This window comes from Nannobrachium achirus (genome assembly GCF_963921795.1).
Source record: "Nannobrachium achirus genome assembly, chromosome: 12".
NCBI classification, from domain to species: Eukaryota; Metazoa; Chordata; class Actinopteri; order Myctophiformes; family Myctophidae; genus Nannobrachium; species Nannobrachium achirus.
The window spans coordinates 52,890,320-52,914,484 of NC_137832.1; the positions used below are offsets into that span (position 1 = coordinate 52,890,320).

Consider the following 24,165-nt stretch of genomic DNA (forward strand, 5'->3'; position numbering starts at 1 on the left):
TATTTATTAAAGTTTGCATGGCTTTAGGCTTTACAACATAAGGCTGTTAGTTCCCATCAACAACAAAAGCCTAGCCAGAGCTTTCATTCTTTTCATCTCCAATTTACAACTAATTAAAAACTTGGGACAATGGATAAAAAGCATATTGTTCGATTGACCACGCTATCAACTGGAAATTATGATAATGGAGTTGTTTAGAGGAATTCACAACTGACGTGGTGAGAAAATTAAGTGAAAACAGTGACAAAACATGCATTTTTCCTCTGCTTTCTGTTCCCAGACAGGTGTCTTAGGTGAAATTGTGACAGTTAATACTTCAGAGTTTGTCGGATATTTGCCTCTTATATCCAGGTTCAGGTTGTGTTTTCTGTTTCTTTTAACTTTCAACCTATTTTATTTTATTTGTTTATTTTTGTTCAGGGGCAAGCTTGTAAAAAAAAGAAACAAAAAAGAAAATGAAAAATGACACCTGTGTGAATGAGCAGTGCTAACTTTGCATGGTATCAAACATGACACACGTGCATATCTCCTTGTATGGGCCGTTCTCTCTGTGACATCAGCTGTGGTGATGTCGGTCTCTACGTACCTTCTATGGCGTTAGACTCACATGACGTTAGCCTCGTGCACATACGAACATCTCGTGCTACGGACAATCCATTTAGGTATGTTTCGCTGGGGGATGTAAACAGGCCTGCACTGCGTGACGTAACCTCCCTTAACCATGCTCTGTTCATTACTCTGTCTCTGCCTCAGGCCGCTGGAGCGGCCACACAGAAGAGAAGCTTCTGGAACTTTCCTCCTGTTCCTATTCACCATCATCCTGTGGGATTCCTAGTTCTTCATCTGTCCACTTGGAGGCGTCGGGCCATGGGAAGTGGCCCAGCACAGCATCAGGGTCATGCCAGCAGTGCCAAAGGATCCAGAACCACATGGCAGCGCTGATAAGCTCTGATTGGAACATCTGATTCTTGGTGAGTTGTGGGTATTGCCTGTACTGGGGCTCTATGTGCGGTCCACCGCCAGCCCTTCTGGCTACTATTTTATGTGACCCACGTTGGAAGAGTTGCGTCCCAGCTCGAAGGACTCCTATGGCCCTCCCTAACGACGCCATGATGGTTTTATTGGACCAAATATATTCTTGAAGACAGGCAATCCAATGTAAACCACCTGGGGCGTGGTCGTTGAAGCTGCAGTGCTGTTGAAATCCGACTGAATCGTATTGATCCTGCAAGGTCATTTCTGGCAACAATCACCCTCAGGTATCTCCATATGTGGCCATATGAAGTCAGACACAACAGTAACGGATGCCTAACAACGCCGATTCGTGCTGATGTCAATCATGTCCATATTTGGGCTCCCCGCCCACCGCAATGCATGGCCATATTGAACATAATACACCAAATATTCATATTTGGGAATTATTGCCCATTCATTCGTCATAAAATGCCCTTAAGTTTGACAGTTTGAAGTCCTCTGTCTTCGGCTGTCCTCTGGAGAGAGTAATCCGTGCTCTTGTTACATCCCGGCTGGATTAATTTAGCCCCTCCCACTCCCGTTTGCAGCTTGTCCAGAATTGTACCACTAAACTCAAACCGCATACGCATGAGATAATGTGTAAACATGCTAGACTATTATAGGCTGGACTAGCGCCAACACCTCTTGTCCATTATAGATCCTCTTTATCTGACCAGAGTTCCCAATGCACGCTACGCCGAAATATGGAGTGTGTTGTCTAAGCTCAATGTGTCCTCATGGCATCAGGTGCAAACAAATCAGTGATCTCCATGTGCACAAAATGGGGAATACCCATAAAATATGGGCATAGCCTACTGATGACATCAGCGATCTCCATATATACTGTATGGGCATAAAAGGGACAAGGACTCCATATGGCCATATTGGTCGCATTGGCACTGCGACATAGGTGTACAGTAGCAGCTTTTTTCAGATTTCTTCCTCTACATTCATGTTTTCCCAAGGCTCTTGTCACTGTTTAGCCTTGCGAATTCTTCGTGCAAATACGTGTCACTCCTCCACACTTATTTTCATTGGAAAAGAATCTCAATAGCATTTAAAGTACATATAACAACACCTTGGAAAATGCCCTCCTTTCTCTTGTTCTGAAAATTCACAGGCACTGACTTTCCAATGGCATGATGTGTGAAGTTCTTCTCCAAAATGTATTTGACAACTCTGTTATTGTTGCCTCCAGCCTTCCCCGGTTTGTCCTTGAAGCAGACATTTACTTTACAAAGGCCATGGTCTCTACTATGTCTAGTCTCCTACAAAAGTCTTCTTCTTCCTGGTCAACACTATGATGGTCTCGTTTTCCATGCTTCAAAATAAATAGGGCTGAGCATATCGTCGTTGTCGGGTGAAAACCTTGTATGTCCAAAACCGTTTGTTTTGCATTTTTCATTTTAAAAATGATTTAAACTAGTGAAAACAGCCGTTCTACAAGCACACAACGCCTCACACCGCGAGGCGTTGTGTGCTTGTAGATCTGCTGTTTTCACTACTTTTGTGCGATGGCCTTGTACGATGAAGCAGGGCTTTACTTTGCGAAAGAACATACACATTTGAAACTTGGAGATACAAGGTTTCCACCCGACAACGACAATATCAATATATTAATGTTGAGATATAGTCTGGATACTGTAATAACCTAATTTGGCATAAGTGTCTTGAGTTCCTGGTATAACTTATAAAGCTGTACTGTATGTTTTGGGGTTAAACGAAAACAAAGGTTAAAGCTCTATGTCATTTATGTGTAGTGTGTTTGTTCTGTATCAGGGGTCTCAAGCTTTTGATAAACACAAACGAAATGTCCAGGTGCTTTAAATATTTCATCGAATCAGTAGAGATCCCCAGACCTGTTTTAATCATTTAAAAGCCCTATTTCATACTGGCAAACATTTTCAGAAATAGTGAAAATAGTAGATCCAACTAGCTCATGACACCATCACAATGACACACATTGTAAGCTTGTGGATGTTTTTTGCTTTTCTTGAAAATAGACATCAGTTGTGTTCAGTACCGGCTCACTTTAACAAGGGTTGAGTTTGTCCAAGTAAAAAGCACTAACAGGTATCTAAACAATTACATGATTGTATAGTGTAAGCTGTAGACAAAAGGTAGAAAAAATAAAAATGCAGTCACAAAAAATATCACATAGAGTTGACAGTGCCACATAAATATAAATATATGAATGATTTTTGCATAAAACCAAGACACCCAAACACATGCGTTTGCATGCAACCCCACACACACACACACACACACACACGCACACGCACACGCACACGCACGCACACACACGTGTGCGCACAGATGTGCTCTCTCTCTCGTTAGAGGGGAGGAGCTGAGTGAGGATCTGGAGCCATTTAGGAGACCGAGTCTGACTCAACATGTCATATATCGCGCGCGCGCGCACGCACACACACACACACACACACACACACACACACACACACACACACACACACACACACACACACACACACACACACACACACACACACACACACACACACACACACACACACACACACACACACAGTGTCATACTGTATATCCAGGGGCAGTCTTGGTAGACGGTAAATTGGAAGGAGTGGAAAGAGACATTTTAATGGGAGGAATGCAATATGCTTGTGTGTGTGTGTGTGTGTGTGTGTGTGTGTGTGTGTGTGTGTGCGTGCGTGCGTGCGTGCGTGCGTGCGTGCGTGCGTGCGTGCGTGTGTGAATTGTAGCTGAGAGTCTATTTACTATAATGTAGGTGAATGTGAGCAGTGACTAATAGTGCAATCTATTAGATCCTGGAATTATGTTAAGGTTGTGTTAATGTGTGTGTGTGTGTGTGTGTGTGTGTGTGTGTGTGTGTGTGTGTGTGTGTGTGTGTGTGTGTGTGTGTGTGTGTTGTGTGTGTAACTGTAAGCAGTGATGCCATCTATTAGCCTGCTAGCTCACTAAAAGCTGTGGATCACAGAACACCTCAGGAAGGTCAAACCCCCATTAATGGACCATGAATTACACTGGTGTGTGTGTGTGCGTGTGCGTGTGCGTGTGCGTGTGCGTGTGCGTGTGCGTGTGCGTGTGCGCGCGCGTGTGCGTGTGTGTGTGTGTGCGTGGGTGGGTGCGTGCGTGTGTGCACATGAGTGTGTTTGTGCACGTTAGTGTTAGCGTGCAAGACTTTTCCAGGCCATCTATTAAATCATAATATAACGGTCATATGTGAGTGCAGACACACTTGAGTTCACACCAACACACTCACACATGCACACACGCACACGCGCACACACAACACACACAACACACAGGGGAGGCAAGTGCTTTTCATTTACAGTAACTCTGAGAGTGTCAAGAGTGTACCAAGCGTAAAAATGGGTTTACAAAATGGTTAACGTTAGTGCACGTTCAGAGTTACAAGTGGACAAATTGATACTGAATGTAAGCAATGTAAGCCAGAGACCTCCAGAGCAAGAGAGACTAATATCTCTGCTGTCGGGCCAAAACCTCCTAACTCCAAAATTTTCATTTTCTGTAAAATGAGCTCAAGTGGAGTTAGGAGGTTTTTCCCAAGCACTTTGTACTACTTTCCATTGGTTCAATATTATTTTATTCAACACTCAGACATAAAGGATGTTCGATAGCCCTGATTTATGCCAAAAGATCTCAAACCTAAAAAAAAAAATTGAGTTAAGAGGTTTTGGCCAGACAGTGACGATATGCAAATATATTGATGAATTTCTTAGCGATGATTCTATCGATAGGCTACTTACTTAGAGTACTTAGGCCCAACGCATAGGCAATGGATGACTCTTCTCCATCCAACACGGCTTTGGACCGTCTTTTCTGCGTGATAGTGGATGATAGCGACGTTTAGGCAAGTCCCGGAAAAGACCCGCTATGATTGGCCAGAGGCACGTTGAGTGACAGTTCACTCCCAAACATTATTTATTATTCTGGCCCCCTGCTTTACAACTCGAACGGCGCTGAATCGGCTCAAGCGAACTTCGCAACACTCCACACGGCAACTCGCTCGTTTTAGCTCGCTCAGCTGTGTCTCTTTTTTTTTTTTTGGCCACCTGATCCTGAACATGCGCTTCAAAATGAATTGAATTGCCTTTTTATAGCACTTTTCTAAGTACTCACAATGGTTCATTTGCTCATACATTGGGAGGTGAAGAGGCAAACAGTCACCACACCAGCGTCCTCACTTCCCACACCAATGGTGGCAACTAAGCCTGCACCGACCGACTCATTGGAGGAAATGTGGGGTTCAGTGACTTGCCCAGGGACACCTCGATGTGCACAGGAGGAGCTGGGATTCGAACCGCCCTCCCACGGATCATAAGACAACCGGTTATTCTTGTTAATTCTTAAACCTATCCCCAGGGATGTGGTGTGGTTGCCAGCTTAGTTGTCTTGTCTTGCATCTGCTTGTGATTGTGTGACAAGAGAGCTAGGTCATCGACAAAGTCAAGGTCATCCAGTTGTGTCCATAGGGTCCACTGTATGCCGTTTTTAATCTTCTTTTTTCTATTGTATGCTGTTTTGTATCGATTCTATCGATAACCTTTTCAATTAATCAAGTCGAGACGCATATTTCTTTAATGCCTTTTTACATTTATCTCTACAAATTGAAACCACATTCATTTGTCTGATTAACCATTTAAGCCCTTACAGAAAATAACAGCTAGTAGAGAATTGTAGGTTAAAGTTTTGCCTATAATGACGTGCCCAAAAGAGTTACGCCAGGTTGAAATTAGTAAACTGCGTATTAGACTTGACTGTCCAATTATGCTAGAGTGTATTAAAAATACATTAAAATTTTACCTAAAATCGATTATCTCTCTCTGCCTCTCTCTCTCTCTCTGCCTCTCTCTCTCTCTCTCTCTCTCTCTCTCTCTCTCTCTCTCTCTCTCTCTCTCTCTCTCTCTCTCTCTCTCTCTCTCTCTGAGATTGTACAAATCACAAGCATCTGTAGGCTCTCAAAGTTAAAAGAAGGCCAGTGATTTCACAGTGCGGCCCCTGGCTGGGTCACTGGTGTTTATGGTGTCTCTAAGTGTGCCTTTACGTGATCAATATCACCTGGCGACATCTGCACACGCCCACAACCCAGTAACTCACTGACACACACGCACGCACGCGCACACACACACACACACACACACACACACACACACACACACACACACACACACGCACGCACACACGCACACACACACAGGCAGAGGATGTGCATGCACACACAAACTGGAAGATAAGTGCATGCACACACAGTCACACACCCACACAGGCAGAGGCGCACACACACACACACAGACACTCGCGCACGCCTCTGTTGGCATGCGCAGCGGCAGTCATTTTTCTTGTTAATGTAGCGTGTGGAATTTGCAGGGTGGCGGTGTGCAAATGAAAGGTTGTACGTCTCACTCGCTTGGCAATATGTATTTGATACCAGCTCTAAATCAGACAGGGTGGCGTAGCGTAGCGGCACCGGGCCAGCCGAGGAGAGCAGACCAACAACACATGTTAATTGAACCCTCTGCCTGGTTGGACTGGAGTGCAGTGTTGATTTCGTCGACTAAAACTATGATGAAAAATGTTTGTCGACTGTGTTTTTTTCACTGACGAAAACAAAATAAAAAACGAAATAAAAACTAAGCTGTGATGACTAAAACTAAGACTAGTAAATATATTGACAATTTCGTCAACAAAATCAAAACTAGACTAAAATGTTAGGGAGGGACTAGTGGAGAAGAGAGTAATTTTATGTTTGGTTGCTCTCAGGTGTTGCGTGTTGAAAATAGCAGATCTACAAACTCACAACGTGTCGCAGTGCGACGCGTTGTGAGCTTGTAGATCGGCTATTTTCAGCACGCAACCAAGTGTAAAATCAGTCATTACGATGCCATCAAGGCCTGCCTTCATTTGACTAAATCAACTGTAGATTTAGTCGCCTAAAATCTTATGATATTTAGTCGACTAAAATTAGACTAAAACTAAAACTTTTCAGGTGACTAAATTATGACTAAAACTAAATGACATTCTATTCAAAAGACTATGACTAAAACTAAATCAAACACTGCTGGAGTGTCTGTGTGTGTGTGTGTGTGTGTGTGTGCGTGTGTGCGTGCGTGCGTGCGTGCGTGCGTGCGTGCGTGGTATGCCTCTGTTCCCTAGTTCATTGGTTCTCCCTGGGGGTCACCAAATGGGGGAGGGGACCAGTTCAAATATAATTATTTTGAGGGGGTCACGGCCTAAAAAGGTTGAGAACTACTTACCTAGTTTATAGAGGAACATAACGCAGTGGTTCTCAAGACATTTTTTCACCCCTACAACATAATCATCAGTATTATGATTGGATGAAGATTTCTTTCCAAAAAGTGTACAGAAAGTGTTAAAATTATATGTTTTTATGTGGCTACACCCACCAGTTCATTAAGTATGCCTGGTTGTCATGTGGGTGGTGACCCAGCTGAAGTTAACCACACCCACAGTGTTGTTGTGTGGTAAAAGGGGGAGGGGATGATTTTATGATGTCATTACATCAGTGTATTTCAGTTGTTCCCTTTGACTCAGAATTCAGCTTTCAGGAAGTAACCAAAAATACACAGGGAAGAAGATATAGCCGTCCTATATACACCTTGTTGTACATCACATTTTAAGTGTGGTAACTATGGTACCTGAAATGGACCTTCTAAAACATTTTAATGGAGCCTGACAAGCGGCTGCCGAGCCAGCAACAGGGCAGATGCAGGCCTAATTAGTCCTGGAAGCGGGGGTCTTATGGTCCTGCAGCCACTTCTTCACCACTTAGCCACTACTTTCTCTGCATCGAGTTGCTGTCCAGCAATGAACTGGCCATGCACTGACGAGTGCAGGAAGGAAGCTAAGCATTTCATTAGACAAAGCAAGATCTACAGTCTGACTTCCTTCTCTTTATGCTGGAGAATTCATGCTCGCAGCGAGATGAAGTCAAGGGGAACGCTTACGTGATATATCCACTATGACCTTCCAACAACTTCCCTTCCAGCAGCATCTTACAGTAGCTGCCTCTACAGAAGCAAAGTTCCCCGACCGAGCCCCCACATATGATTCAAGGTTCATTAGAAATGCTCCATGAATTCGAGCAGCTCAACATTGACAAATGTTGCCAGTTAGATCAATGGAGGTTGGAGGTTGCCTTCAGAATTCCAGGATGCAGATTATGGGCCCTATTTTTGCAATGAGGATTTAGGGGATCCTAAAGGGGATCCTACTGAGATTTGTGGATAATTAGCGCAGAAGGAGACAACTGAGTGTTGCGTTATTGTGCGCCCACACAGCCCGACTCTGGCGTCCTTGATGTCCTTTGGCAGCGTGCACTCTACCAAACATTGCATAGCGGGTGGTTTTAGGATCCTATATACGCTTTCCTAAATCCGTGTTGCCAAAATACACATTTTAGGGAAATGGCAACAACACGCCCACGGCCAGACCTCCACATGCAAAGAACAGAGTTGGCATGATGGGCAGCGGGTATAGCGTCCGCAAAATACCATTAAGGGATAGAGCAAGTTGCCTTGCCCGCATTTCACAGGTATAGGGTGAGGAGGATAAGGGGTGGCACAAAGGAGGGCCCTAGATTCATTACAGAACACAGGGTCGTTCCTGAATGATTTGAAGTGGTCGCTCTCTCAACACGGCTTCTCTGCAAATTAACAACTGTTTTGTTCAGTCAGTGTAATCTGATCACAGAGGCTGTCGCTCAACCCTGCACAGCAGGAGCAATTACAAAACAGCACCATTTTGTGTAGCAAGTGACACTTGCAACTACTAGACTAATAAAAGAATGCTGCTGAATTAATTAACTGGTTGGAGGCTTTGAACACAGATTTTTCAGAGAGATAGGAGTAACGTAAATTGATATTCCTTTTTAGGTTACTGATCTATTGATTCATTATTCGGTTAGTATTATTCATCCTACTTCAGTTATATTCATATAGGACAGTATATGAATGTGTCTTATTTGTCTTGTGAGTTTAGCAGACCCTCTGTCTAGTTAATACGCAGATATCCCTCATTTTATTTCAATCTTATATTAATGTATGTAATAATTGAATTTAATAATTTAACAATTGTGTGGTTAAGAAATCACGGCTCTGAGACCTTTGTTTGCAAATCAGTCTTTTATCCAGGGACTATATTTCGTCTAGTTTTTTTTTTTTTTTTCAAATCAAATCCATACTTTAAAATGCATTGAAATGTAGCAATTCATTCAGAACAAAGAGGCCGTGCAGTTCACTCTGCTGTATTATTACCCATCTCTAGCGACTTTTAAGTAGGCTCTATCAGCACAACATCATCTCAACCCTACGCCGTCACGTTTTGACAAATGATGTCCTCCAAACTGTAAAATACATACTGTACCCTTGTATTTGTTGTTCATAAATAACCACCGAATTGCACGCAAGCATGCATAGGAGAGAAAGAGAGAAAGAGCGACATTAGTTAAGAGTTGAGATATTCCCACACACAGTGAGTGTGCTAAATCTTAGAGCAATTAATTCTACCCTAACTGTACGTGTTCTGGGCCTGTCATACGGACATGCATCACGTTGCATATACGTTTACAAAGCCAATACAGTACACGTTGTTGGAACACACACAGCATATGAATGTGTGTTTTCATTTCTTTTTTTTCTTTTTTTTTCTTTTTTTTTCGAATACCTTAGAGGAATATTGTTCTGGGAGAAAGTTGTTTATCTGATCTGTGATGTCCTTAATCACAGGCTCACATAGAATACATGCTCCTGGAGTGATAATGTTTCTCATTACCTGCTTGCAGGAACACTGCGGAGTCACAATGACCCAACAAGAAACATTAATAAAACAACAGCTGTCACATAGTCTTGCATCTGAACTGATCAACTCTGTCTGTCCGTATGCACGAATGTGCACACACGCAGGTGTCGTGCACGCACGCACGCACGCACTCACAAATAGCTAACATCAATGGGCCGGTGTAACTGGTAGAAGAAAATGTGTTGATATTTGGAGAAATGGTCTGCGGAGAGCAGTGTGATGGCGCTTATTACCCATAAACGCTGAAATGTGGACTCCCTTCATGTCACCCTCACGGGCACATCCCGGTCTCCATGGCTGCATTTTCGCCGGGGGGTAAAAAACCCATTTCACTACAACATCATCTACGAGGCTCAGTCAGTTAAGGGTCATACTGTAGACCAGAGACGCCGAAAACCGAGTCCATATATTGCTCCAAAAAAGCATCCCGCCGTGTGTGAAACATTCTGCTAAGAGCTTGTACGCGACGGTGGAGTCAGTGCTGCCGAACGGGCCGAGACATCGCAGCAGGAAAGAGAACGGTAGCAATGACACTTGGGGGGGGGGGGGGGGGGGGGGGCAAGGGCAGATCGTCAGGAGAGGTGGTGGAAAAAGTACTCAAATGTTTTACTTAAAGGAGTAGTTCACCACTTTTCAACCTGTCATCATATAATAGGTCCTCACTAATGTTCATAGTAAAATAGCACAATTTTTTTCTATTCAGTCTGGGTCTCATAGGAGAGCTGTCAAATCCTTCCTACCGGTGACATCATCGTTTGACAAAAAAAAGAATTATATTTTTGAAAAAGAAAAAAAGATTTTTATTATCACGAGAACAATGGCTTCCACATTAACATTGTAACTTTTTTCAGGAATAGAAAGCCTGCAGTTTCTATTAGCTTGCATTTCCCATTGATGATGTCACCGGTAGGAAGGATTTGACCCAACCACAGCTCTCCTATGAGACCCAAACTGAGTAGAAAAAAATTGTGATATTTTATCATGAACATTAGTGAGGACCTATTATATGAAGATAGGTTGAAAAGTGGTGGAGTGCCCCTTTAAGTAAAAGTATCAATATTGCAATATAGAAATACTCCGATACAACTAAAAGTCCGGAATTCAAAATATACTTGAGTAAGAGTATGAAAGTGTTGGCAACAAAATGTACTTAAAATGTACAAAAGTAGCCTACAAAATGTTTGAAATGAGCAGATCTACAAGCTCTCACAACGCCTCACGATGCGACCTGTTGTGAGCTTGTAGATCGGCTATTTTCAAATAGCCACGGTATAAAATAGGGTTTAAGTGGTAATTTTATAATACAGAAACAGAACAATCTGAACAAACAGAACAATCTATTCTAAAACTCACAGGCGAAGGTGAAGAAAAAGTGAAAAGTGCCGCAAGGACAGGTGTAAGGTGCTCACTTCTCTTTTTGTGAGTCAGGAGCTTGATGATAAGTATATCTGCAGGAAAGTGCATTGCAGTGGTCAAGTCTGGAGGAGACAAAGGTATGGATGACCTTTTCTAGGTATAAGGAAGGCCTGACCTTTGCTAGTTGTCTCAGCCGGACAAAGCAGGACTCAACTACTCTGGTCACTTGTGTGTCAAAGGACAGCTCTGGGTCAAACATGACACCAAGGTTACGGTCACTTCAGCAGACTGCACTAAGACTGTAGTTTCCATTAGCTTGGGATCTCCTTTTAACCCGTTAAAACCCGTTAGAGTTGGCATTCAAAAATACAAGCTCGGAGACCGGCACGGAAGCTTATACATCTGGTATTTTTGAACATTAATGGTCTTAAATGGATTAAATACAGTACATAGATATTATAACGTAGAGATAAATATCGTCACTGTCGAGCAGAAACCTTGTATCTCCAAATTTAAAAAATATATATTTTATTCGCCAAGTAAAGCACTGCTTCATCATACGGCCATCGCACAAAAGTAGTGAAAACAGCTGATCTAAAAGCACACAACGCCGATCGCGGTGCGAGGCGTTGTGTGCTTGTAGATCGGCTGTTTTCACTAGTTTAACTCATTTTTAAAATGATGAATACCAAACAAACGGTCTTGGAATACAAGGTTTCCAACCGACAACGACGATAATGTTAGATGCATGTGTCTGAATGTTCCATAGTCTCCATCACCTCTGTGTCGTCCACCTTTGACCTTTTGTATGGCCAAATGTCCAAACAGGCAGATACACCTTACCACCTGGGATGTGTTTATGTCTCCTGTCCTGCTAAGATGGCCAAGAAAGGATCAAAGCTATGGCTGTGCACGGTGGAAATCTCTTTTTCTATTTTTTTGGTTGAATACAGTCAGTACACACAGCTTTCTCCCTCTGTCTGTTTTTCTACAGATAGAGGCAGTGTGCAGTGGCTCTAATGGTGTCATTGTGGAAGCTGCCAACATTACCATTATCATCTAAAGCCTGCTATTATGTCTGGTCCCACTCATATTTGGGACCATTTTCAAAAAAAGAAAAAGCTTTATCTGTGGATGTGGAAGAAAGAGTCAGTCTGTTGATTTAGTGCATGGTGTGCGAAGGTGTGTGACTATTTTTAATGGTATTGTTCAGTAGGGGAAATAATTCTGTCCCAACTTGTATTTGGATAAAGCAGGAATGATCTATTCTCTGAAGAAATCACCAGGAAGTGGTAATTATGGAATTATATATCTACCGTATATATTAATGTGACCATAATTTACTAAACAAATATCATGATAATTAAAAACTAAACTAGCGATTGAAAACATAAAGTGTTTATGAAAAGGTTTACTAAGATAATAAAATCAAGAGTAAAGTTTGCCAAAACCCCATAGAGATACATTGAGATAAAAAAAAAATGAACATCAGATTCAAGGAGAACCCGGAAGTGTCTTCGTTTCCAGCGAACGAAGCTAGCACATTGAGCACAAGCCAAGAGGGAAATAACAAGACAGCAGTTCCGGTATACTTCCCGTATCTGTGTGACATCGGCGTATACCTTTTTAGGAGACAGAAGTAGATTGGAGTCAATTCATTTCCAATGGGAGAGTGAACGTGAACACAGCTTCTGAACTATTATTTCGCTCCATGGTCACTGAACGAAATATTGGACCCGATCGTTACAAGCCACATATTAATATCCCCCAAATGTTCATATTAAAATGGCATTTTTAGAGACACAAATTAGGAGAAAATCAACTTTATTATCGCCCTTTATCTGTCCTACCAACACACTCTCGCGGGATCTAGAACCAGTGAACAAGACATTTGCGAGGTTTGCCATCAGACGCCAGCGCCTACAGTACTTAGGAAACTATTTGCAGGCTTTGTGTACCATGTCGCACTCTATTGGCTCCAATCAGGTTGCACTATCTTGGTATATTAAACATCTTTGGCACAAGCACACCAAAGCCACTTGAACAGTCCTTTGTGCCGGTAGCCACCAGGCTCCACAACAAAGCTTGACCCCCATATGAGAGCTTAAGAGCTGTCTGTCTGCTCTGTTCTGTTTGGATTACTGACCATAGACATAGAAAGGTAGACGCCTCCTTCGACTCTGATGCATGTGCATCGAGGGACTAAGGGAATCACGTGTGCATTGCTTCCACGTGCGTGAATTGGCCTAGGAAGTTGCTAGGCCAATCAGAGTAGGTGGGGGCGGGTCTTTACGTACGCAGCCTGTAAGAACAGCTGAGCCGCGCAACATCGGAACTGGCTCTGTTGAAATGAATTGTAGTCCTTGGATAAGTCCCGGAACAGTCGCGCTGTGATTGGCCAGTAGTCACTTTGACTGACAGCGTTCTCTTAGTTTTTCCAGGATGTCCGGACTACAACTGTTGCACGTCGCTCCAATGAACTGCAGAGGCGAACGAGGCATCTAGCTCTTTATATCTGTGTTACTGACTCCTTGCTTTGACTCTGCCACACAGTGCTGGAAAGTAACTGAGTATGTGTACTCAAGTACTGTACTGTACGCATTTTGAGGTACTTTTACTTTACTGAAGTGTGATTGATTCTGATTCTGACATTCTGCATAATGAGTACTTTATACTTTTAAGTACATTTTGATACCAATCGGGCTACCTTTGTACTTTTACTCAAGTACATTTTTGATTCTGGATTTTTACATGTAACAGAGTATTTCAGCATTGCAGTATTGATACTTTTGACATTTGAGTACTTTTCCCACCATTATGGTGGACGCATGGAAGCTGCCACATTGTGAGATCTGCTATTTTCAAGATCTTTAAAAGAATAGGGGGAAATGTGGAATATTACAACACTAAAATGCTTAAATAGTGCCCCAATAATGTCTGTCTGACATGATGAAACAAGTGACCAAATTTCCAGCAAAGATGACATCATTGACTGACATCACTACAGTGCCCAAATTTGGAGATGACATCACCGACTGCCCTGCATGGACACGGAACACCATATCTGGGCATAAAAGAGAGCCAGACCGACAGAGATAAGAGATCTCCATATAATGTAGGGGAATGAAAGGGACACAGACTGACAGCCGGATACAACGTTGCACAACTGGATTAATGGTGACTATTCTGCCCAACAGGCACTGGTCTGGGTTCTCCAACATTACTTCTGAGACTCCTCAGGGACATTCAATCCCTCATAATACTGTGCATATAGTGTGCATACCCCTGGGCACAGGACTAGTTGTTTTAAATCACAGAATAGCCTAAGAAGAATGCAGCTGGAATAAACAATATTGCAAACAATTGAGAAAACAAAAAAAGAACAGCACTGCTAGCTTAAATCAACAGCTAGTGTTCCAAGAGACTCCAAGAGAGTTAACTGTGAGTGAAAATGTGTGATTTGTGTATACCGTTTCCTCCCTCCATTTTAATTTCTCCAATATAAATTGGTGAAGCTCGGGCACTTTTTTCTTAAAGTCGGTGAGTGCTACCATACATCTTTGGACGCAGTGTTCTGAAGCGTGTGTGTGTGTGTGTGTGTGTGTGTGTGTGTGTGTGTGTGTGTGTGTGTGTGTGTGTGTGTGTGTGTGTGGTGTCAGTGAGTTTCCTTAAATTGCTTTGCTTTTTAGAACACTGGTAATGAGCCGGGCAGGCAGAGCAGAGCCGAGCAGAGCAGAGGCCAGGGGTGTCACACCAAATTCTGGGCCCTGGGTACAAGGATTCACTCACATTTTGTGCTTTAACTATTGAAAAATAGCAGATATACAAGTTCACAGCGCGGCACTCGGTGCTGCGCTGCGAGCTTGTAGATCTGCTATTTAATATCGTTAACATTTGTGTGGAGTCTGAATATTTCAAACCCTTCAAAGGTTTTTTGAAAAAAAACTATGTTTCTATGTCAGTGGTGCTCAAACTTTTCATGTGAAGCACCCCCAAAATGAATTGTATTTGGCCACGGACCACCATCTCAAAATATTTAGTTCCAGGGACCCCCAGATGCAAGATTTTAGTTACAAATGTTCAATAAAAAAATACATAATTTTCAAAGATTTGCACACATTTTCACGATTTTTCAAAAATAGCAGATCTACAAGCTCGCAGCGCGGCACTCGGTGCCGTGCTGTGAGCTTGTATATCTGCTATTTTTCAATAGATAAAGCATAAAATAATTAAGGCCTCTCCACCTTGGGCCCTAGTAAGATCAGTCCCACTCTCCCCACCCTTGTGACGCAGAGGCACTCCGTTCACTTTGCTCTGCCAGCAACTTAAGCCGTCCGGCTCACTGTGCTGCAATCCTGTTAGTGCTGTGTGCTGCTTGTGACAGTGCATGTCGGTTGTGTCGGGTGTGTGCGTGTGTGTGTGTGTGTAGGGGCGTCACAAGCGGGGGGGGGGGGGGGGGGGGGGGAGACTGAGTTACTAGGGCCCAAGGTGGAGGGGCCCTAGTAACTTTAGCTATTGAAAAGTAGCAGATCTACAAGCTCACAGCGCGGCGCAGCGAGCTTGTAGATCTGCTATTTTTGAAAAGTCGTGAAAATGTGTGAAAATCTTTGAATATACGTATTTTTTAAGCGAACATTTGTAACTAAAATTTGGCTTCTGGGGGGGGGGGTCCCTGGAACTAAATATTTTGAGATGAGGGTCCATGGCCAAATACATATCATCTTGGGGGTCCTTCACATGATTTTTCAAAAATAGCAGGTATACAAGCTCGCTGTGAACTTGTACCGGTATATCTGCTATTTTTCAATAGTTAACATTCATGCATGGGAGCCCACAGTTGTACCCAGGGCCCAGAATTTGATGTGACGCCTGTGTGTGTGTGTGTGTGTGTGTGTGTGTGTGTGTGTGTGTGTGTGTGTGTGTGTGTGTGTGTGTGTGTGTGTGTGTGTGTGTGTGTGTGTGTGTGTGTGAGAGTGTGTGAGAGAGAGAGAGAGAGAGAGTGAAGAAACAGGTCTTTAGCGCTGCATGCAGGGCTCTGAGGATGGCAATGTTGAACCGTAAAATGCTAGAGCTCGATCAACGTCACGTTTTGGGGGCTCTATATGCCGATTCCATGCCCATTTTTGGTGTTTTTGATGGGGGTGTTTATATATTTTGTATGTTTGTGTGGAAATCCTTGAAAATTATTTGCCATTTTTTAGGTTAAGTGTCCCAAGGAGACATCAAATGTCTCTTTTGGGTCTGGGGCTGTCACAACCTGGTATGGCCCGTAGGGCCATGACAAATTGAGGAGGCCACGTTGTAGTGGTTTTAAAGGCTAACAATAATTTATTAACAAAAAGGTTTAAATGATATTTACAAGAGTTTGAGGCGTGTAAGTCAGAATCAGTAGTGTCAGCAATGCATGGATGTGGTAAGTGTAGTGTGGGGTGTTGTAAGGTGTATAAACTGAAAGATAAGGGAATTAACAAAAAGGGTGCTGTCGTCTTGAGAGGGAGAGAGACAATAATGAGTGTGCCACGCAGACTTTTATAGGCCTCCAGGGAGTACTGGCCAGGTGCTCCCAATACCCCTAATCATCCACCTCATTGGCCGACACCCATAGGCTGGGAGAAGCATACATATACAGGGATCCACCGTATATAGACTACACAGGCCCTAAAGGCCATGCAGGCCAAGGGGCCGTGACTTTTATAGGGCCGTGACAGGGGCTGAAAGTGTTTGGGGACCCCTGGAGTTCCATCAGCACACTGCTCTTATAAGAGTAAAAGGTCATGGAAAGTCATTATTTGATTGGTCGTGAGCGTGTAGGCGATTGAATCCACCTGCACTCCAACCTATACCCACCTCGATCTTAACAACACCCAAGTAGCCTACTCCTTATTTCCTTACTTGTTTTTGCTCTCTGGTGTGTGTGTGTGTGTGTGTGTGCGTGTGTGTGTGTGTGTGTGTGTGTGTGTGTGTGTGTGTGTGTGTGTGTGTGTGTGTGCGTGTGTGCGAGCGAGTGAGTGCTTATGTGCATTCGTTCCTGCGTGTATCTCCAGGGGTCCCACTGATATCTGATATAAATTACAATCTGCCATCAGCTCTCGATCTTGGCGTGTGTGTGTGCGTGTGTGTGTGTGTGTGTGTGTGTGTGTGTGTGTGTGTGTGTACTGTATGTGTGGTTCCCATCCCTGTGTGACCATCCTCTGTGAAAATTACTTTTTCTCGCCACAGTCCTTGCCTCCCCCCCCCTTCTCTCTCTCTCTCTCATACTGTGGTACAGTAAACCTCATTCACATTCACATCCACGCCACAGCGTCCCCAGGACTCCCGCCACCACCACCGCGGTCCCCCTCCCCTCTCCTCCCGCGGTCGTCGTCTCGTCTCAGCAGAGACAAACCGCCGGCTTCTGAGTTTTTTTTTTCTTTTTTTTTTACTTCGTGTTCATGTTCTTCGTGTTCTGGTTTCTTCTCGCTCCCTCTTTCAGTTTCAGTCAGGCTTTCAAAAAACTTGAAAAATAGGCTATATACGGCTACAACAATTGATTCTTCTTCTCGATTTCTCTTTGATAATCTAAGCACTTTATTTCCTTTTTAGATTAATGAAGTGAGGTGAAACAGAATCTAATGTAGGCTAAATATGTTTTTAATTAAACTGATTATACTGAAGAAAGATTGAATACGAATTTCTTTTTAAATGTGACCTTTTCCAACGAATACCAGAAGCTTGCCTGGTCTGATGGTTTATGCTTTTTGATTGATTGATTGAGGTATTTATTAGAAGTTTTGGATGGGAAAAGGTACAGTTTCATGACAGTTCACTGATAAAATGTTAACCAAAAAGAAACTTGTGTAAGGCAAAGCGTGTTTGTTATTTTCCATTGAGATCCTTAATATCCTTATATACCTCTGTGCCTAAGCGGTTAAACCTAACCTTATTCCTAACCTTAACCTCAGTAAAACTGTGCCAACACCTAATCATATTCCTAATCTTAACCTCAGAACGATATTTGTAATCCTAAATTCCTAATTTATTTCTAACCTTATCATCAGTAAAACAAATACAAGAAGAAAAACCTCTGAGTTTCTTTCCGGCGACTTACCGGTTACCTTTGAAGTATATCTGATCAGACAATAAGGCATAATAATTCAGCATAATATCAACTATTGTAATGAAGTGTGGAATTTGAGCAAATGGCTGTGTAGACAGCCTCACTCCAAACCTCCCCAAGGCAAGACGAGATCTGATTAGGTTTGTTTGTGTTTCAACTGAGTTCTAAATCCTGCTCTTTGTTTAAATGGCCACCTGTGGACCCTAAAGTCATAAGTGAGGCATCTGCTGAGCTCCTATCTTATCCATCTATGTGATTAGCTCAGGGGACAACAGGCTGGCCGTCCCATCTTGTCTTCTTGACATATACATTCCTTAGCAAAGTATAATTTAAGGCAGATGCGAACACATGTTTTTAAGGGCTTAGATTTATATAAGTGAGACATACAGTATATGCATTGCACATTAAAGTAGACATTACATTAAGAGTGAGTTAATTCTTAGGTTTAGTTCTGACATGACATCTTGACATGAGACACATGGTAACCTATTTTGGGAGAAGTCCCCACAGGCAGCGGAAAACTACAGGCCATCTCCAAGCCAGATCTTTCGTTAGATTGGGGACAACTGCCTGCACCTTTGACCTGGTCAGAAGATGAGATCATAGATTTAGACCACTCCTCTGCCTCCTCTTTGTCTGATCGGTAACTGTATTTAAAGTGACTAAATGTTTGAGTTAGGAGGAGAGAGGCCCGCGAACGGCGGCGGACTGTCAGGAAAGCTGGTAGCTCCGGCTTCAGCAGGAATGCATTGACTCATGGAATCGATCTATACTTTGTCAATAAAGGAACAACGCTATGGAACAACAACACTGCTGTCTTCATCTTTCCTCCCAAGTCCTTCCTGGACCTTATAGAAATTCAGTCTAATCAAGAAGTCTAATTTAGGAGCTATTCCAGAAACTACATAATGGTACCTAAACCATGATTTACAACAGAATGATGCTCGAAACCCGGTTGATGATGGGGTTTTTGGACTCCACGCAAAAGAACTTCAGGAGGACGCGAGATGGACTTTGATGGAGGCATGGCGTTCAGTATTTTTTTGTTCCTTTTTGGCTGTGAGTATAGTGGCTTGAGCAGAGGACAGTCAGTGAGGGTAGGCCTCGGTCATTTTTATGTCGGGATGTTTTGTTTGTCACTCGGGTGATAATTCTTCTAGTTACTCGGTATTAGACCTACGTTTTGTCTAGTCACTTGTGTGTTGGACCGGTTGGCGTAGGGCTTAGTTCGGCTAGAATAATTTGACTCTTTTCATTGACCAACTTTCCTTTTTCCTTTCCTCTTCTTGTGTGTGTGTTCGTTGTCTGCTACTAGGCTGAGTGTGTATGATAGAGGTTTATTCTTGTCTAGTATGTAGAGGGGGTATTCTCTTTGTCTGAATGTGTGGGGGAAAGAGTGTGTATGTGAAGGGGTTAACAAGGGCCACAGCGCACGTAGGCTGCATGTACGGTATAGTCAGGGGTTTATAGGCTACATTTTGGGGTAACTTGTTTTATTTGGAGTATTGATATAAGTTATCGAGATATGTTTGTGATATCTCGAAGAGGGGAGGGTATAGGTATAGATCGTAACAATATCATTTATTTATTGGGATTTATTGGGATTGTAAAGGAAGTATCATAAATTCATGTAATGGGGTTTTAATGTGGGATAAACATTTTGAAGACAAAGGTTACACTTTAACAGAAGTAATTATTCAGTAGGTAACTAAAAGTAACAGACAGTAGACTAGGATATCTATCTTGATAATTTTATTGGGATTTCAAATTTAAGGGGTTAACTTTCAGATTAAAAGTAGTGATTAATTACATTGGGGACAAATGGTCAATGTTTGTGTATGAGTGAGAGAGTGTGAGTGAGTGAGTTGAGTGTGAAGAGGAGTGAGTGATCTCAGGGTCTTACTTTCTAAGATTAGGCTGTACTGTAAACTTCCTTTCTTCATTTCTCTTCTTTGTGTGAAAGTCTTGTGAGAAGTTAAGCAGGAAGGGACAGCCTGTTACACTAGGCCTGTATGTAAATGAGTGTGTGTGTGTGTGTGTGTGTGTGGTTGAAGACATTGGCCCCCAATGCAAATGAGTGTGGGTGTGAGTGAGTGCGCCTGCAGGCAGTGCAGGGGACATACTGTGAGTGACTGCTGACCCCCGACCTGTGTCTGTGACATCTGTGTGTGAGTGAGATCTGAATGAATGTGTGACTATCTCTCTCTTTATCTTTCACTTTCTCTACTATTATTACTTTTGTAAACAAGACACCATCACTTTTTTCGTCTTCGTTTATTTTTTACTCATTTAGTTTTAAGATGGATTCTGAGAAAGTTATGACGCCGGCAGAGGTCATACAGGAAAGTAGCACAGTTTTTAATGGTGTTTTAGAACTTTCTAAAAAATGGGCACGACGTTGGCAAGACATTTGGTTCGACCAGGGAACATTTGAGATAGAGCGCATTAGGAAAATGAAAATTCTGGTCAGTACGTATAGAGCAGGTCAGAAAACAGCAAAGCGGACAGAGAAGCGTCGTGTCGAGTTGGCCGTTTTAGCATTATTTTTTAGAGAGGCACAGCGGCTGATCCGCCCCCTCGAAGAAAAGGAAGTATGCAAATCTGCTTCTCTGCATGTGACATCACATCTGTCAGCATGTGAAGAGCCACCACCTTTTCTACCTATGCATCCTTATTTTTTTCAACCTAAGCCTCTGCCATGCTTATCACAGCCACAGAGGGCAGAGAGCAGGCCGCCTCCCTGTATAGAGACATTGACACTGGCAGCACGAGAAGAGTCTCCATTAGGAGAGGAGAAGCAGCCAGCTACGACCGCAGCAGCTGCAGCAGTACCTTTTGGACTGAGCACCAGGACGAGTCATGGAGAGAAGGAGTCAGCGATGACACCAGCAGATCTACCTGAGCAAAGCAGAACAGGCCGCAGCCTGCACAAGAGAAAGGTGATGATGACTACAGCGAGAGGAGCTGCTGACCGCCGCAGCAAGGACAGCAGATACAGTGATTACAGCAGACGCCACAGTAAGGAGAGCGCTCACCGCCGTGACGACAGAGGACATTGGCGTGCCCGCCATGTTGGCAGGAAGTGCACAGAACGTTCCTGTCTACCGGACGACACCAGCTCAGCAGAGGAAGATTCTACGGAGTCTCAAGTGGACAGTGACAGTGACAGAGACAGAGACAGAGACAGTGACAGTGACAGTGACAGCGACGAGGAGCAGAGAAACCTTTTTGAGACTTTGATCGCTATTGGCAAAAAGTTGAAGAGACACCAAGCACAGTGTGTCCGCTTGACTAAAAAACTGAGTCAGCTTTCAGCGGCAGAAACTGAGCTAACAACGACTTTTGATGACATTTTGAGGAAGATTAAGAAGTCAGGTGTTCACCGAAGAAGTATGACTGAGGAGAGTCAAAACCTAATGAACCCTCAGGAGACGAGGAAGCGCAGAAGAACAGATGACGACCACTGTCAAACTACCAAGCGTGTCATCAGAAGAGCAAGCGCACCACAGAGCAGGAGTCCTGAACCGAGACAGGAGGATGAAAGCATGTCTCAGTACACTGTGAAACAAGCACCAGTGTTCCTCAGAGACCAGATTCTGGCGAGAGCACCCAGGCGCAGACTCCTGCAACTCATGGATATCCGCGGTAGACAGGATGTCCATCAGTGGCAGGAAGTGACCTCACAACAAGCGTCTGGATTTTATTATATTTATTATAATAATTATATTTATACTTGCTTATTATACTTATTGCTTAGTTATTATGCTTATTACCCTTATTATATTTATACTTATTATAACTCTATGGGTGTAAGAGTATTTTTCGCGGGCAGGTCTTTCAGTCCGAGTGTATCAAAAAAGCAACTGGGTTAAGCACCGAAGACTTAAGTTGTAAACACTCCCATTTCACCATCAAGCATCCAGCAGCGAGCAGAATGAATGGAGGGAGATAACCCCGACGGTAAGACAACATAAATAGTCTATTAATTATCTTTTTTTGAGGAAGGAAACGGCCGCGTAACTTGATCTGCTGTTCACACCATACTCTATGGTTCACACCAACACCGGGTGAATTTATTAACGGTCTAGGGTAGCTCTGTTAGCTCTGTTAGCAAGCTAGGCTAGCGTTAGCTCTAGAGCTAGGCTAGCGTTAGCTTGTACTGTGTTCATTATTCACATATCGATCGATCCAGACTCATGAATGATACTGTATTTGAACGTGGATCATCCTGCTTCAAAAACTGAATAAGATCAGTGGTGCCAATCTGCACACTTTGGGTGTGCAGGCTTATCTGTTGTGGCATTGGTTTTCAACCCTTTTCACATCAGGGTCCATTATTTATTCAGAATTTGATTTGAGCCACGGACACCCGTTTGATGAGATGTTGCCTCTCGGAACCAAAACTTAGAATATTTGTTGTTGTTGGATAAGATTTTGTCCACAATTCCATTCTGTATCGATGTGCCATAGGAGAGATAACAGACAAATGTTGATCAAAATTATTCTACATTTTCTAATTGTGTGGACTTCTTGTAAATCAATTATACAATATTTTTTACTCTTTAAAGCATAAAATGAAAGCGTTGCAAATATAATAGATCGGGGTCCAACCTATGTTCCCCAGGTTCTATGTTCCCCAGGTTCTATGTTCCCCACCTCACAGCATTAGTTTAGTGAGGTTATGGTTAGGGGTAAGGTTAGGTGGTAAGAAAGTGGGGAACATAGAACCTGGGGAACATAGGTACGGTCCCTAATAGATCTACAAGGGTCCATTTAGTTACTAACTCTCCATCATTTAGCTGGGGACCACCTGGAACCCCCTCAAGGACCACTGGTTAAACCACTGTGTTGTGGAACCCCTCTGCTTGGTTTGTAATGAGTGTTTATTTGCTTCAAATCTTTGTTTCCCTCTGTTTCTTCTAATCTCATCCTCTCCACACAGATGTGACGACATGGCTACAGAGCATGTTAACAGGAAGGGGGGCACAGAGGAGCAGGAACCAATGGAGACACCCAAGCTGTTGTAGTAATCCGCTCTGTTGGAGGCTGGGCTGCCTCAGAAGGTTGCTGAGAAACTAGACCAGATCTATGTTGCAGGTAAAGAGCCAACTGGTTTCTAACGCATCAGTCCAATTCACCATACACAACACACACTCTCGTTAATGTTAATGGGACTATTAATGTACTATTTATGTACATTTGATCAGAAGTATGCAGTATTTATTTATTTTGTTTATTTATTTTTGTGTCAGCATGTTGGCACTGGAAAAACTGTTATTTAAATGATCTGAATAATCCTGTAAGGGATGGGCTGTGATGCAGCCAGACACAAAAATAAATAATTAACATATGGCACTTTATATTGATTCAGGCATTTTGCTCCTCCACACACGGCTATGTATTAGAATTATTGGTCATATACCATGATATTTAATTCATTCATACTGTTGCAAATCCTTTCTCCATCCCACCCTTTCTTAAACACAGAGGGTCTCACTGATGTCATCCTTTACCACCAACCGGATGACAAGAAGAAGAACTGGGACTTCTGTTTCACGAGTGTGAAGACCATTAAACGCCAGCTCAAGCTCGGCGCCGGCTGATGAGTGGCAAGTTTGCTGCTGGAGAACTACTGTAGACCTTAGAAACGGCAGAACCAGCATTCCAGCTTTTCCTCAAGGACATTGTGGTTCCTCAGTAATAGTGTTGCTGCAGTAATCACGTGACCAGATATGGTCACGTACTGTACTGGCCACTCCGTTGTGCAAAGCAACTAACACTGAGGACAGTCCTCCAATTCACATTTCGTCACATGTTGTTTTCCCCATGCTTTACACCGTACATGTATCGGCACAGATAAACCA

The 24,165-nt window shown here is 43.1% G+C and overlaps 1 protein-coding gene across 1 annotated transcript; it reads right to left on the bottom strand.

The window, feature by feature from the left end:
* Window positions 1-805: 805 nt before the first annotated feature.
* Window positions 806-1,111, bottom strand: LOC308295696 (NADH dehydrogenase [ubiquinone] 1 beta subcomplex subunit 2, mitochondrial-like; the record flags this gene model as incomplete). The annotated part of the gene is made up of 1 exon (XM_080738745.1): window positions 806-1,111. The coding sequence occupies one exon, from the start codon at window positions 1,109-1,111 to the stop codon at window positions 806-808; it is 306 nt and encodes a 101-aa protein (XP_080594871.1).
* Between the last annotated feature and the right edge of the window lie 23,054 nt (window positions 1,112-24,165).